Raw genomic sequence first — 14,318 nt, 5'->3', positions numbered from 1 at the left:
TTCGTTTGAGGATTCTGTTTTTTTTTAGTCCAATCAGAATTCAGCATCTATGTGTTACCATTTCATTTGCCCAAAGTCTTCAGTTTAGCACACCCACAGACCATTTTCTGCTTCTAGCAAATTTCAGACCCCCTCCCCACCATCACCACCAAAAAAGGCATGCTTGCTGTCTTATTTTTTCATCCTCTTATTGGTTCAGCTATGTTTAACCTTCCGGTTGGTTGATCTTAAAAAGACACAAAGATTGATTAACTAGGGAGGATGATGTTGGACATAATTAAAAACTTTCAGGGCACATTTAAATGCTTGGGGATTTTCAATATTCTTGGCAGGGTGTCTATTTTCCATTAGATTTCCTAATTTTTGCAGGGGTATTTAAAGTTGTGCAAAACATGTCTAAACTTTCTGCAATACTTTTAAATGTTGTGAATTAAAAAGCATGTGTTGTGAAATGATTTAGTTATAAGTACAAAAAATAGTTTGTTCAAGTCATCCAATTTGATTTTGTCAAATGACTTCACAAAATCATCTGGCTCCAGATAATTTTTTAAGAAGATATATAGTTTACTTGGTAAAAAATATCTGGAGCCAAATGATTTTATTTCTAGTAAATTCAACAAAACACATTTTACAGGGTATGACAAAGTGCTATGTAAAACCTGCCGGGAAAAAAAAAATCGCACACAGTATAAGCATGCCACTTACTGGTAGGTTGTCGGGCTGACATTGATACACCTCGGATGACTCCCTGATTCAAACTTGCTTGCCAGCGTCACATTGTTCCCAAATAGGCAATACCTTGGCATTTTAACTCCAACAACACCAGCCAGGACAGAGCCTGTGTGGATGCCGATTCTCAGCTATGGAGACAACAACAAAGACAACAAGAGGTTTTATTGGGTGGATCTATTGTGTTTTAGTGCATTTTACAAGAATTTATTTTTTATGAGTCTACAATTCAATTGACAGTTACATAAATTGCTCAAAACAATACACAAAGAAACATGTTTTGTTTTAATATGAACCAAAGTTGTTTATATAACTTAGCTTGTTAGCTCATGCACAAGAGTACAATTGTAATGATGGTGCAGCAGAGTTCAGAATTTCACAAATGAAGTGGACGCAAAGCTTCTTGGTGCCGGCCAAGTAAAAGAGACCATGAAAAAGACGGCATCGCTGACCGTGGTTAATTTGGTTATCACACTTGTGCTGTTTAGAACATCAAGCAGACTGTTCATCTTATTGATTCACGATAAAATCTTTACTCCAAGTAGAGGGAAATGACAAATGGGAGTGAGGTATAAAAAGAGAAACATTTTAAGAAGCAACATTTATAACACAATATAAGCAGAAATGAACCAATGTATTACTAAAGTCACTCTCTAAATTCTTTGGATTTGTCACAGATTACATTTTACTGTCACGCAAGTATAAAATGAATTAGACTATAGGAAATGTAAAATGTTTCAACAGATTTGATGCTGGCTGAAATGAGGTCGAGTGACGTGCACTTGACTTGCGTGACATGTAGAGCTCATGCATTCAGATGACACATGTCCAAAATGTGCATGTTATTTCTAACACGATTGTCCGGAAAATTGTGGTCCAACTCCAAATTTTACTCAACCGTCAACATACTGCCGTAGCCAAAAAGGGAAATCCATTCAATCAATCCATTTCCGTGACATTTCATTAACTGGCTGTTCGATACAAATTGAATCATCTTCCTCTTGAAGGAATCACACACACATGGTGAACGGACAGGAGAGGCCGTGGAACCCAGTAGATTCCTCCTGAGCATCTCATCACCGTGGAAACGCAGGCTGCTGTCTGCATGCCAGCACAGTGCAAGGTAGTCATGGCAACAGCAGGAGATGGGGGTAGTGAGACAGAAAGGACAGCGAGAGAGATAGACCAGGAGACAATATAGAGAGAGGGAGAACTCAAAGTCATCAGGCCATTAGATGGAAAAACATTGAAAGCGGATGGAAGGGGAATTGGGGTTGATTTATAGATGAAAATAAATAAATAAATAAAAAGACCAAGATGATGACAATTTTAGCTGGGTGATTTGCAGCTCCAAAGATGCAAACCTGATACTCAATCTAAATATGAAATAAACAATTCTGCTCATACAAAGGCCAATAAAAACCCTTTTGAGTGCCTGCTAACAGTCAGAAGACATTTATACACAATACATCTGTCTGTTTGGAGTTTGGCCTTACATCACATTGTGGCCATTGTGTGCAGGAAAAGCCATGGCAGGTATTAGTATGAAAAATATATTCTGGGATTGATATTTATTCAGCTACTCACTTGCACTATAAATACGCCTTCTGTGTGTCGTTCCCTGTGGATACAGTTCTTTCCAAATTTCTATCACACTCTCTCTATCGCTCCGTCACTCGAGCTTTTTCTCTCGCCCTAAGCTCTCATGCTAGTTTGCATAACAGTGCAACGTTGGCTGGAGTTGAGTGCTCTCACTGAACAGCATTTATCAAGTGTTATGGCCATAACACCCCTTTTGGACAATGGCAAGCACAAGAAAAAAACAAAAGAAAAGAAAAGTAGGCGGAAAATAAGCTCTGGAACAAAAAGCAAGACACTACTGAGACGTGTTAGTTAGTTAGTTCAAATGGAAGGAGGCAGGGAGACAGCAAGAGGAACAAGGATGACAGAGGGAGAAAGTGGAAGAGCGAGCATGTGGGCCAAAAGCGCTTGGCAAGGCCTTTCTATTTTGAGACAAATGGAAAGCACAGAGAACCTCTATGCTGTTGGTTAATCAGCAATTATGTTGCCGCTTCTCTCGCACACACTGGTTTGGCGTCGTCCTTCTGAAAGTTATAATACCAATCCAATAGGTCTTGAGTAGAAGTATCAGATAAATGTAACGTTAAAAGGGCATGGCTGTCTATCAACAAGATACTTTGCATTTTTTCAAAGTATGTAAGAACTTTGGATTGTTGCATCAGAATGGCATGAAAGGCCTTGGTATTCTGTCACGAAACTCAAACACAATTGTGGCTTTTTTTGGGTTTCTTTGATTTTTTGGTGGGGGTTGGGGGTGTTCAAGGCTGTTTTGAGCAAAAAGGTCGTTTAAAAGAACATAGAAAGTAGGTTAAGTGTGTCGTGTGGCAGGGTAGGACAGGCCATCCTTAGGAGGTTACCACACACACAAACAATTCATGAACATCTGGCCATCTAACCACAAAATGAAAACAGGATTAGATAAGAAACACACTTTAATCACATCCAATCCACGTACAAGTACACACAAACAAGTAAAGATGCACATTAACCTGCTGTTAATCTGATTGTTGTTGTTGTTTTTTCTCATAAACAAAAGCATTTATGTATTTATCATGTCTATTGCTCTGTCATTAACTCTCTGTGTTAAAGGGGACGTCAACTCCAAGATTTTTTAACTAGAATACAATTTTTCCACTTGCTGTTGACTGAAAATAACATTAGAGTTGCTCAGGGTTCAGATAACGACCTACCATGGCCAAGCTTCAGAAAACAGGTATTCAACAAATGCAATAATAATTAGATTGCCATGTTTAGACTAGTGAAGGCATATTTTATTGCAAAAAATCTTTTGGGGTTGACGTCCCCTTTAAATGTGATCACACAATTTAATGGCAAGCTCTCTGGATAAGTAAGAAACATGATGCATGCTTTGCAATGAAATGACAGGTAACTCACAATAACTTTACGTTAAGAAATGTAAGGAAAACAACTGAGGCAGTTTGGAAGAAGTTCTAAAAATCATAGTAATCAATATATATGAACATTGTGTTGAGTTGTAAATGTATGCGTGAGGAAGCTGGCTTGTCTGTACTTTTACCCGTAACCAAACTCACCTTAATTGGCTTCCCATCAGGTGTGAGCACTTCTTCAGAAAGTTCCATCATCTTGAGAGCCATGTGCGCGATGGGCTTTGCATGGCTGTCAACCTTTTTGTGAAGACCTCCTGCCACGCAGTAGGCGTCACCTATGGTCTCGATCTGTGGGGGAAAATGAAGTAATCTTTATTATCACATGCACTGGGCAACAATTGATTTTTGGATTTATTTTGACACATTAACAAAAACCCCTGTTGGTTATTATCTTAATTAAGCTATTCACCATGACAGACAAATAAATTGAAAAAGTCTGAAGATTAGTCGGAAATGGTGTTTGCTTTTCAATTTGCCCCTTTCAAAATATTAACTCATTCACGACCAGCCTAGTAAAAAAAAAATGGATTTTGACGTATTTATCCGTCAATGGTATTGAATGAGTTAAGAAGGCATTATATTTCACAATCCAAGGATATTTCCAATTATGATTGTTGATTTGATTGGAACACAATACATGATTTTTTTTTTTTTTTTTTAAATAGTAGGTTTGCAACAAGCATCTTCTCTTCTTCTGGTGCCATGGCTGAAACAGCCCTTGACGACTCATGATGAAAAAACTTTCAGTCTTCGGTTTCTTGCGGCGTCCCAGATAGCTCGCGAGTTTCTGAGCCCGGTGTAGTCCTTGATCTGATTTAGGTACATGAGCCTCTGTCCGCCTCTAGCTCTTTTCCCAGGTACTTTTCCGGCTAGGCATAGTTCTTCAATTTCGCCTTTACGGATGATGTGGCCGGTGAAGTTGACCTGTCTTCTTTTGATGTCTTGGAGGAGTTGGCGTTCTTTCCCAACTCGTTGGAGCACCGAGATATTGGTCTCGTGTGCGGTGTACGGGATGCGCAGCATCCGACGATAAAACCACATCTCTGCGGCTTCGATGTTCTTTGTCGTTGCTGAGGATAGGGTCCAAGATTCGCATCCGTACAGCAGAACCGACCACACGAAACATTTCAGAATTCTGACCTTGAGAGGAATAGGGAGTTTGCGATCCTTTAGAATGGGCGACATTTGGTTGAAACTTGTCTTGGCCATTCCTATGCGCCTTCAACAAGCATAAACGACATTAAAAAATTTTTTTTCTTCTAAGCATGAATCCAACTAAGCTCCACATGTGGACTACTGCCACTTCTGTCTTTAAATCAAACTTGTGTGGCTTGAACAAACAGGATGGAGAAGACCAGGAGAATATGACACAGAAAACAGAGAGACAAACGGCTGTTATTTAAGCGTTCCAGCGGGTAAGTCATTTGGACAGTAACCATGACGATGTCAATATACGGCTCCTTCACTTTTCTCATTGTGTCCACCTGTGTTAGCGTTCTATTTTCTACACACACATTCTACTTCCTTGCACACATACATACTCACCGCAATTAAAAATGCTCTGAAATAAGAAATGGCTGAAACTAAAAAGAAATATCATAGCAACAATGAAAAACAAGAGAATATGGAGAACAACAACCTGACCGTTTCAAGGGTAGAAATCGTGCAGGAAAAAAAAAAAACAACATAATGTACCTTTTCAAAAATATTGCAACAGCAAGGTCAATTCCTTTGTTTTTGTCATTTGGCTTTCAGATCCAAAAGTGATTTTGAGACAAAAAAAAAGTTTGAATTTTCATGGTATTTACATCTCAATATGTTAAACAACCCAACCTTTTGTTTCAAGCGAACCGATTTTCAAGTGAGCAATAGTATTGGAATTGATGGGTGGATATTGACCGATGGGTGTTTCTTGCTAACGTTTTGCCTTTTAAATGGAATGTTTAAACATTACGTAGTGCTAGTTTTGCGCTTTGGATTTCACCTGTGAGAACTGCATTTGCTGTTACGCAAACAGGAACACCAGAGAGCTCTAAACGTACTTCACGTGCACCAATTTCCTGCATGGACTCCATCGAATGAGTCTCTTATGCTTCCGCCATATGGAGCGCGTGCCTCACCTGCACTGGATTTAAAGGCAATGAATCAAATTGATTGTGTTCACTCCTACAACGGCGCAAACGCCTATTTCAAATTGCGCCCGTCCACAAAAATACCAAAAGAAAGAAAATTCGACAGCCTTTTGCTTGGGGCCTCACATATTTTTGGATGAGACATTATGATGGGTCACACCTACAGTGGGATATTTACCATCAAGCTCTGCTTTACTCATACAGTTCCCTTCAGAATAAAAAAAAACAACAAAACAAGCAGCCCCTTTCACACCACCAGTTAAAAGCAGGCATTTTCCCAGCTTTTTGTCTGTGTCACTGTTTTGTATAAACAACACCAACACAGGATGTGAGAATAAAATTTCCATCTTGGGATATTCCAAAATGCCAGGACAGGGGTGTGAAGTTTAACTATGACAGTCATTTCTCCTGTCCTGTTGTGTAAGAAGCAATCATAAGCACTAGACACCGCTGCTGACGCTGTCACACATAATTATTTGATTGTAGGTTGCCATGTCAATGACATGATCATCTGTTTGTCTGTGTTGCCCCAATTATGTGGGATGTCTGCGTGAGAGAGGCTGTTTTTATTTTTTTTATGGCTCACCCAAACAAACACTGTCCACCTCATAAGCATGCATCCTTTTTTTTTTTTGTCTACTAACCTTATAAACATCTAGAATCCCACACTGGTAGTCAAAGCGAGTGTAGAGCTCATTGAGCATGGAGATGACCTGCATCGGTGTGCACTGCGCACACACAGCGGTGAAGCCCACGATGTCGGAGAACAGCATAGTGACGTCATCGAACTTGCGAGCGGGCACAGGTTGACCCTGCCACAGTTTCTGAGCCACATCGCCGGGAAATATGGAATAGAGGAGGTCCACGGTTCTTCTCTTTTCCTCCTCCAATGCTTGGTGAGTACGCTCTAATGTGGCCTAAAAGAGGAGGATGAGGAGGAAAAAGATTACGAGGTTTTGTTTCGGGTGTTGTGCTCGGATGAAGGCGCTGGGACTTGTGAATGTATCTGTGTGTTTTTTTATGTGTTGGCGTCTGCATGCGAATATTTGTGTCTGTGGGCGGGCTCCTCTCAGTCTGTCGGATGTAGTGCGCAACCACTGTTCATTCGGGCAACTTGAGTGAAATCCATCTATTTTTGAGAGTGGCCCGGGGGAGTCGGAGCGGCGAGAGATGATGCACAGAGCAGATGTATGGATTGGGTCAGGACCCAGGGACTTGCTCATGGATGCTTTGAAAGCAAATTATAAGAGCAAGTCCCAGGAGATCTGCTCAATGCAGTCAGTCTGGGAATGTTGAGATTTGACTCATCAGTGGACAAGAAGCAACAGATTTACCATAGTTGCTCAAGCGAAAGGTGCATGACTAGAATTTCCAAAATTCTATACTTATATGGTAGAATGGAAAGCAGACTGAACTGCATCATGCATCGTCAAGGGATGGGGATCAGGGTTAAATGGTTTTAAATAAATAATCTAATTGAGATTTTTTTCCTCCCCTTAATATTGCGCTTTAATATGCGATCCTCTTCCCATCTGTTTTATTTTAAGAAATAAATTAAAATGCATTATAATAAATGATCAAATTTATATAAATAAATGTTTTGTTCTTATAAGTTATGTTTAATCTAAATTGAAGGAAAATGAACCATAAATTTAAACAATATTAATTTGTGTTGTTGACCTATTAAACACTTTGACTTGCAGCCCTTTTAGTGATCACGACGACAACGTTGCAAAATTCTCGCAAACAAGGGTAACGTCGACATAAGTCAGTCATAAGGCACATTACAACACTCGTGTAGCTTGATCATTTCAAATTCTCATGTTTCATGACACAATGTTATGTAAAGATGTAGACTGAACTTCTAATGCACTGAAATTATCCAGACTCGCTATAAATAAATGAATTAAATATGCATATACAGTGGGCGCCCGCTACGCCGGGGATGGCGAATAAAAAGCGCAAATTACTTTTGACTACTGTACAATGCATTGTCAGTTTGAATTTGATTAATTGTTCAGCTCTAGTGGCTACACAATTTTTCATTTTACTATTTACGCAGCGATTAACTTGTCTTTATAGTTACGTGACATTTGAGAAGATAATAAAGCGTGGCGCATGATGTCTTAACACACATCAACTTACCTTCAGCAAACCTCCGTCTGGCAAGTCGTCAAAAGGATTTCCGTTAGTCATAATTTGTATTGTAAAGAGGTTACCTTTTGAAATGTTACCATAATATCAGTGGAGCAGTTAATTAAGGTTTCTATTTATGTTAGGTATCATATGAAAAAAAACAGACCGTAAATGTAACCAAATCTTTGGACAATAAACGTTCTGTAACAGGTTTCCTTTGAATTCATAAGTCCCATTGCATTCTAAAATTCTCCTCAATAATCGCATGCTTAGCTTCCATTGTACCTTGAGTTTGTCCATCCGCTTTTTGAGGCCATCCTGAGCTTTGGCCTGCTCGCCCACCAAGATGACGTCCCGCGTGGCATCGTGGATGGGGATGTCTGACAGGTGGAGGCCCCGGCCCATGAGCTCCTCCAATTTGTCAACGCGTGGTGAGCCCAGAAACATCAGAGAGCACGATTCTGGTACATGGATCATTTGACCTTTCAACTCCATGACCTGGCCATTGAAAAAAAGAAAGATACACATGAATGAAAATCTACATGATGTGAGAAATAACTCAAAATTGTCCGAATTGCACAACCTATGATTTGAAGTCTTGCATTTTTGTGCACATTCACAAGCCCAATGTTGTCCAACAAAGATAATTATAGCAACATAGGATTTCTGTGGTCAAGCCAGGCTTAATGTATAATGCATGTCGGCTTGTATGGCGGGGGGGAATGCTTTTAAAAAGTGGGTGAGCTGGTGTCCTACTTATTCGACATATGTCCATCTAAATGTCCTCAACCCGCAACTATACCACACCAAGTGTTTGTCGCCAAATTAATCTCATATGAAACGAATGTGTCACTTGCTCACAAATGTTTTTCCGATATATTAGTATAAGCCTGATTTGTGAGTAATACATCTTCCCAGCACTGAGATTAAAATGAGCACGATGGCAAATCGCCTCATGAAATGATGACAGACATTATACCTCCGTTAAATATGAGTGCCCGCAAAAATCTCCAGTATGTTGACCCATTGCCTTTCACGCCACAAGATTTCTGTTGACCAGCCTCCACCCCTGTTTACTCGATCTATCTTCACCTGCTTCTCACACACGCGCACACACATACATATACTCTCAAAGCATCTCCGCCATCCTCTCTCTGTCTCTCTCCATAGTGTCAAATAGATTATTCCGCCGGTGAGCACACTGCAGCCCTGTTTTATTTATAGCACAAGGCTCTCCTCTGTCTGCATAATACATACAGTCTGCATTACACACACAGCTCCATATTTTCGCTACACACAAACACACAATCACCAGGGAGACGTCTCCTTTTCCAAGAAAGGCCAACACAAAAAAAAAACATGCGTCCATATGCAAGACTCGACCCCACAGGGTTCAAGTTCTAAGCGCACACTCAAAAGTGCGATTGATGATGAGTTTGAATGACTGCTTTATGAGAGACTCGGCATATTCGCACATCCAGGTGAGTGGACGCATTAATGCAGAAGTGTGGTATGAAGTACATACATTTGCTGACAGCTACAATGGCTGCCACAAAATGCAAGCAGGCAGGGCATCATAGTGTTTAACCAATTAGAAGCGCACGACAAATGTACAGCAATCGGGTAAGGTGGGAGGTCCAAACACACCAACAAGCTGGAAAAATCAGAAAAGTTTTTTCCCTTCAAATTCAACCAGCACGTCTACAAAGGGATCCTGCAGCCTTTGTGTTGTTCAGTGCATGAGAAGAAGCGAGTGTGGCTCGACAATTCGCGGTTGCTTCATCATGACAACATGTCGGACAGTTCCTGGCTGAGATGAGCCTCGCCATGCTGGCGCAAACTCTCACTAATCAAGAGGCATTGCTGGAATTAGTTTTTCCCTACTTTCCTAAACTCAAGGGGATCATCATGGGAAACCGGTTTGAATGAGTGAAGCACTGGAACTTTTTTGAAACACTTGCTAAAATGATAGTTATTTTGCTTGTTCATGTGTATTTTCATAGTCATTTCACCCTGTCTTTAGAATTTGTGACATTTCCATGTCTGTCCGACAGTGTAAAGGGGGGTCAAATTCAACGCCCGGGGGCCAGATCTGGTCGGCGACCTCATTTTATGTGGCCCGCAAAGGGAAAATCATGTGCGTCAACTTCCGGTTTCTAGCACATTTTCTTCACTTTTGACAGATTTGAGATATTTATTTATTTATTTATTATTAAACGTGAGAGAAAAGTTTGGACATGCTGGCTTGCTGTTTGATTTGGCTTGGTGATAAAGCACAGCATGGCAGACATTTATTTATATTTTATTTTTTATATTTTATTTTTATTCCCATCACAATGGGGCTTCTAGAACACGTGTTTGATATTTGCATTGGTTTGATGATCCAATTAGAGGCTAAAATGTGCCATGTATACATTTGAACCTTTCCTGAAATTACAACAAGGTATTATTTTCAGTAGTGGCAAATCTTACTCCTACACAGCATGAAGCACACTACAACGAGGAAATCCAACCCAGCGCAGAAACACACAAGTGGCATAACATCACACTTTTAAGGAGCTGCGCTAAGCATGCTCTTTAAAGTGTCTAAACATGCTGGCTATATTATGTCTATGTACATTTTACTCAGTAGCCTTACTTGTTTCTTTGTCACGTATACACATAATATGCAGTACACTCATCTGTGCACATCTCTGGATGATTTGTGTTGGTCCGCTTGAGCATCTGTTAAACTCAGCAGTCTGACTGCTTGTGCTTACACCACACACAGAGGAGACTGGAAGATGGAAGCAAGAAAAAAATACAAGCTGGAAGATGAGGGTTGGCTGAATTAAATAAGGTAAGATAAACAGAAGCAAGTCAATTCGAACAATGCAACAAATGGGCCTTGAGCGATTCATGTTATATGTTTCGAGATTTTGAAACTCACGGCATAGAGACAAAACATTAATCAAATTCACCTCAACCCCCCCCCACCCAAAAAGAAAAAAAATCATGCCATACCATTGTGTTGTATACAGGCTTTATTTTCTCTTTTTTAGACCCTGGAAAGTCAAGATAAATGGCTCTTTAAATATGTCCGCCACAGAATAGAGTACAATTAACAACCTCGTTCAAATTCAGCATTTATCGAATAACATGACAAATAAAATTTGAAAAATGTTATGCTCAACAGCGATGCAAATGATTACATTTAGAAATGTGTGCAGATTGCAATAGACACATTTTTGCTTGTCAACGCTGTAACAAATTTTGGCCTCCTCCACTAATTAGACGACAGACGAAAATGTGGATGTCATTGGGGTCGTCTGAGGTGAAATGAAATTAGATTGGTTAAAAAAAAATTATAAAAATGAAAAATAGCCCCAATTTCAACACTACTGATTCTGTTTCTGATTCCTGGGCAGATTTGATAGATATGGTGACACACAGAGGCTGAAATATGATTGGACAAAAAATATAAACTCCACACACTACATTACTACACGACTAGTTTTGGTATTTTTGCAGACCTGTGCAAGAAGGCGGGCGTAGCACAGAAAAAAAACAAAAAACAACAACAACAAAAAAAAGGTGTTTTGCACCGTTGTGGGCGTGAGCACAGCAGCACTCAATCGGAGTGGATCCCTCTCATTCCCTTTCTTATTGCTTGCAGCACACCAGAGACATGGCAGAAGAAGACATTGATTTGCTCATGCCATGCAGCAGTTCCTGACACTCATAGTTCATTTCTCAGATCTTATCGTATGTGTGTGTGGGGGGGGGTGCGTGGGGGTGCGTGTGTCAACCCCCCTGATGATTGAAAAAATATATAATTAAGATGATGATAATAAAAATGTGCAATGTTTCAGACGGTTCAATGCCCACTGTTATCATTTTTATGAATACAATACGATGATATCCACCACACGTCTGTGGAGCTCTGCCCGTTCCTTGATCAAATTCAACCAAAATCATGTTTCACTGCCTATACCAATAGTTAGACCTGATTCCTGGTTGACTCCATTGTACGGTGCCAATCTACTGTGCAAAGAGCTAATAAAAGCAAGAAGTGGTAGGTATGAAGTCCTGTAAGGTTTGAAGGGGCGAGGGTCACAGGAAGAAGCCAAAACTGTAAATGCTAACGGGGGCAGAATAGCCACATGGTAAAAAATGGATATCTGGAGGTAAATGTCTTTTTGTCATTTGTGAACAGACGCTGGCATGTCAACAGACTCATTTACATGAACAAGCAGTGAGCGCCAAATAGTCAAGCCTCTCTCAAATCTCTTTCGTGCCTCAAACACACCCACACACACACACACAAAGCTTTTATCTTATCAGTCGATGACTATATTGTACTGCAGTCAATAGTCAAACTTGTAGATTAACACATGGTAGCTAAGAATCAAATTTTGCATTTACTCAGGTTAATTATTGTCAAATTAAGGAGCAATTCTTTAATACGCAAACGTAATCATATCAAGAAAATACAAGGCTTGTTTGTCACACACTGTTCGTAATGCAAATGCAATGCAATTCTGTAAAATATACTGTTAGATATAAATCACTGCAACAGAGGAGTGTGTGGTGGCAGTTAGTGACGGGCTCAGGAAGCCCATTCACAATCATCTCTGCTTATGCAGAGTTGATCATACTTGAGTTTAATTTCATTCCACTTGAGGCACAAAGCATGAAGTGGACATGTGGTATGATTATAATGATAACCAAGATGAGGCCTGACCTGCTCCTGTGGTCCATCTCGGAGCGCAGGGCATACTCAGTTCCTTGGGAGGATGCTGTGCAAGAGACTTTTGAAAGGCTAATGCTTCAATACTACAAATTGGCAGTGATGAGTCAGTCTGGTCTTCCTTAAAGGGATGCTTCGCATATGTATGACATTTACAGCCGCAAACATAACAAGCTGCCGCCTGCGCCAGAGATGGCAAAAGTTTGAATGGAAGCACAGATCAACCCTGGGACAGTTAAGCTCCTCTCTCACCTCTCGCTCATTAAAAATGCTCAGCAGAGTGTGAGATTTTAATGTCACCTGGGTGGCATGTCCCATCTCGAAGTAGAAGTACTACTTGTCCTGGAATTGTTCACTGCACATGTGCATGCCTGTCCTGGGCTTGAAAATAAAATTGTAGCCACTGTGCATCTTGATTGGTGTTTCGATCCCTTGCAAATTTTGGCATTGTTTTTCTTTGTTTCCTCCTTGTTGTCGAATATGTATTTATTGTCCAGCAGTGACTATGCACACGTCACGCCTCGTTTAGACCCAACTGTGTTGTAAATGTTGCCATAAAAGTGAAATATATCAATATAGAGGTGATTTCTTTTTTTTTCAAGCTAAACTAATTAATTATCAAAAGCCACGCATGTAAAATGAATGCAGCCTTCCTTCAACAACAACAACAATGCACTTGATTCTTCCACAACTGGATATGCGGACAGGAGTAAATGGTTCAGGGAGGACGACGAAATTGCTGTGCACAGTCAAAGCGCAGATAACATCACGTCCCGTGTTATATGAATCAGCCATACGACAGTGATGTGACATGTGACAATGATTGACATCTACAGTGAATGAAATAATGACACCAAGGAGCAAACGCTCCTCATTCCTTGATGAGATCGCTAGTGAAATGAGCCAACATGAAAACAGAGGCCAATAAGGTTTCAAATAAAGATATTAGATTATGCCAAGTGCTCACTCCCCAAATAAGGAATTAGTTCATGTATTCTGTCGCACCTGGAAATTTACTTTTGGTCGAGAGCACAAGGCCTGGCGACCAGATGTGGCCCGCCGCATCATCCAATGTGGTTAAAAAAAAGCGAATCAATCATGTCAACTGCCATGATATGTGCTAAAATCTGTACCAAAATTCATATTTTTATATGTAATTAATAACATTGAGATATTGCAAGCATTTTCTTTTTACCTTATTACAATAACTTGAACTATTCTTCACTCCAGTGTTCAGAACGAGTTATCCATCAATTTGATGCGTACTGTGGAGAGCTCAAACTCAACAGTTAATATTCTCCTATTTCAGTTAGGTAAGCAGACTTATTATCTTTGTTTTGAATCCAAATAAAACATTTAAAAACATTTGCTTTTACTTTGAGGAAAAAAAACAAAATGTTACCCTTTTTTTCGGACATGGTACGGACCAAACTAGTAACCAACAAATATATCAGCCCATTGCAACGCGGCAGAAATGCTGACATAACAGGCTTTTGGGTGTACTAACAACAATTGGAAATGTTTGGAGAAAAAAAGATTTTATTTTTTTTTTCAGATTCCAAATGCTTTAAAATTTCCACCAAAAAAATGAGTATGACTGCA

General features: G+C 39.9%; 1 protein-coding gene across 1 annotated transcript in view; it reads right to left on the bottom strand.

The window, feature by feature from the left end:
* The window catches only part of gucy1a2 (guanylate cyclase 1, soluble, alpha 2), a 29,840-nt gene that overhangs the window by 3,194 nt on the left and 12,328 nt on the right, over positions 1–14,318 (bottom strand). Inside the window, exons 5-8 of the mRNA XM_088300596.1 lie at positions 8,273–8,485; positions 6,496–6,768; positions 3,864–4,007; positions 706–860 (exon numbers count right to left, since the gene is read on the bottom strand). Coding sequence (XP_088156722.1) covers positions 706–860; positions 3,864–4,007; positions 6,496–6,768; positions 8,273–8,485 — 785 coding nt within the window. The remainder of the gene's footprint in view (positions 1–705; positions 861–3,863; positions 4,008–6,495; positions 6,769–8,272; positions 8,486–14,318) is intronic.

The sequence above is a fragment of the Idiotropiscis lumnitzeri genome, chromosome 7, assembly GCF_059441095.1.
Source record: "Idiotropiscis lumnitzeri isolate Australia: NSW breed Sydney's pygmy pipehorse chromosome 7, RoL_Ilum_1.0, whole genome shotgun sequence".
Classification (NCBI taxonomy): Eukaryota; Metazoa; Chordata; class Actinopteri; order Syngnathiformes; family Syngnathidae; genus Idiotropiscis; species Idiotropiscis lumnitzeri.
This window is presented reverse-complemented; position numbering and strand designations above follow the sequence as displayed.